The sequence below is a fragment of the Ptychodera flava genome, chromosome 13 (assembly GCF_041260155.1).
Source record: "Ptychodera flava strain L36383 chromosome 13, AS_Pfla_20210202, whole genome shotgun sequence".
Taxonomy (NCBI): domain Eukaryota; kingdom Metazoa; phylum Hemichordata; class Enteropneusta; family Ptychoderidae; genus Ptychodera; species Ptychodera flava.
In genome coordinates this window covers 28,080,151-28,082,812 of record NC_091940.1, presented here as the reverse complement: position 1 = coordinate 28,082,812, position 2,662 = coordinate 28,080,151, and the positions used below count along the sequence as shown (strand labels likewise).

Sequence of the window (2,662 nt, the reverse complement as noted above, 5' to 3'; positions counted from 1 at the left end):
TGAAATAGAGGAGACACAAGAGAAACTGTTGCAAATGAATTTGTTTGTTTTTTAATTCATCGACTTGAACCAAGTCTAGACAAGTGAAATTGCTGCTTGTGAACATCATCAAATTTGAACTGACACGTCACAATTTTTGTGCGAGAGATTGAACTTTTTCTCTATGACCAGTGGATGAAATCATGATTCACTCGTATTAGTTGATCACATACATGTAAAAAGAATAAACACATAACATTTGTTCTCATCTGTTGTCATCAAACTGTTCTAGATCGGTTTGATATGTAACATCGATCGGCAAACTATTGCTTTTGCAGATGCGTTGAGCGTCGTATTTCGATGAATTATCGCCAGAACGGTGCAGAGGTAATACTGTAGCTGCGACTGTGGAAGCAGGGAATGCTATGCTTGCTAACAAGTGAAGAGTATTTCTGGTGAAGGGTTTGCAATGGTTGGGGAAATGTATCATTATGGTAATTACTTTTCAGACCAAAGAAACAATCGAATGAGTTTAAATAAATACAGTTTTAGTATTTTATTCTTTTCAAATGTTATCACCATAGGGTATGGCCCAGACTGAAAGATCCGTCGCTCGAGGGGGGCGTAGAGAACGCCCTCGAGCGACGGATCTTTCAGTCTAGGTATGGTCATGAGCATGTACTTCAGCACTGCAGCAGAAACGTTGAAATTCGTTTCTTTCGTTGTTTTTATTTTTTACTTTCGCGTTTACTGATAGCTCTAACGTGTTGAGGATTAGCTATTAATTACAACCATTTTCAGTAATAGATAGCGAAGCCACTGTAAACATGTACACTTGTAAACATGTACAAATACACAATATGGTTCACATATACATCGAAAATTGAAAATTAATGCCTACAACTCACACACGCTGACTTTAACATATCACCTTTTCTTTAGAATAAATGATCTTGATGGCATGTCATGGATTATGACACCGTTAAACACAAATGGTTAACTATTGGTATCCTCGATATTTGGCAGTCATTACGTTATAGATGTTCTGTGTTAAGTCCACCAATGAAATATCAACTACAAACTTTTAAGATCTAGAAACACATCGTCTACATTTTCCCTGAAATGAAAAACAGAATATATAACAGTTTGAATACATCTCCCTGATTTAAAGAAACATAGAAATCAATTTTATGAAATTACATCTTCTGATTAGTAGGAAAAAAGTTAATCTTAAAAGTAGACCGATCAAAGATTTGATCAGTACCAAACATATATGTACACCTATGTTGACAGAAAGAAGTTACAGGCAAGCAGAAATTGTAAATATGGACCGCTAAATGCGGTCAGTTTGGAAGATAGTTCATAACTTTGATCAGACAACATATCTATCTTTCGTAAAACAGTGTAGAAAAGAACAAATACTTAAGTGAATTCTATTTGTGACTATTTAATGATCTATCTAGACTTAGCTTTATATTTACAGCGTATTCCTAAATATCCATCACTTAAAATCAACTAAGTGCCATTCAAACAGTGAAAAGGTCGGGTTGATATCCGATTGCCGACGGGCACGTAATCTCCGAGTCCGATATAAGGGGTACTGTGGCGTACAGATACGTATAGGTATGACCCAATCTTGCAAAGACGTAAGGCCAAATCCTGCGATAGTAACTCTATCTTAACTATGAACCTCGCAGAGAACTCCTCTAACTATTGTAGAGAATGTGTTATAAGCAATACCAACACCAACTATCATTTTCACTTCATTAACATCAGAAGAAAACACAGTTTTCGGTTTTCTTTTGCCATACGATTTAATAAAATATTGTAACTTTACTAGATTTACACAAACCACCTGATATGGGAGGGGAAGGGAGAACCTTTAACATCTGATGTTATTTTCAATTATTTGTTTTACTTCTTCACTTTCTGCTGCCTCAAGCTTTAGTCTTTAGTTAAAATCACATAATATAAGTGAGCGACAAGAAGTCAAATTGTGTGGGTTTGTGAAGACATGTATATATGTAATCCAAATAGGCGTTAGTCCTCGGTATTTCCATGTGTTCTAAGATGCATTCGAAACTTTCATGTAGTTGATATTTTTATCTTGACGAGTCAGCTTTGTGAAGCGTTGTGACGTCACCGTTAAACGTTTGAGGGCGGTGTTTTCAAGGAGACACATATACACATCAAGTAGACCATTGCTTCAAATTTTCATCAGTGTTCCATCTTTTGGGTATCACATCACCTTCATGATCTCTCCATCACTTGAAATTTCGTCAATCACCGATTGTCACCATGGCTCGCGGACGTGACCTCTTCGTATGACGGAGGGGGTACTGAAGGCGGGGATAATGTTTCCGGGGCAGGCTGTTGAGGGAAAGCTGGTGCATATGCCGCTGGTGGGGGCGGGTATGCAGGATCGTTGGCGTCTTGCACTGGTGTTGGGGCGCGGTATGGTTGATCTGTGGGATATAGTTGAGCTCGTTGTGGACCTGCGGGATAGGGCGAAGCTTGTTGTGGACCTTGGGGGTAGGTCGGTCCAGGCACGATTACCGGATTATATCCAGCCGGTTGTCGATATCCTGCAGGGTTCTGTTGTACGCCAGAAGGGTAGGGCGGGGCATTTCCGTAATAAGTGGCTTGGGGTGGGTTGGGAGTGACATTCACCTGCCCTTGGCTG

At 39.3% G+C, this 2,662-nt stretch overlaps 1 protein-coding gene across 1 annotated transcript in view; it reads right to left on the bottom strand.

Annotated features, from left to right (window-relative positions):
- Positions 1 to 507: 507 nt before the first annotated feature.
- Positions 508 to 2,662, bottom strand: part of LOC139148044 (uncharacterized) — a 15,661-nt gene continuing 13,506 nt past the window's right edge. Inside the window, exon 11 of the mRNA XM_070719314.1 lies at positions 508 to 2,662. This exon is cut by the window's right edge and continues 15 nt beyond it. Coding sequence (XP_070575415.1) covers positions 2,263 to 2,662 — 400 coding nt within the window. The 3' untranslated portion in view covers positions 508 to 2,262.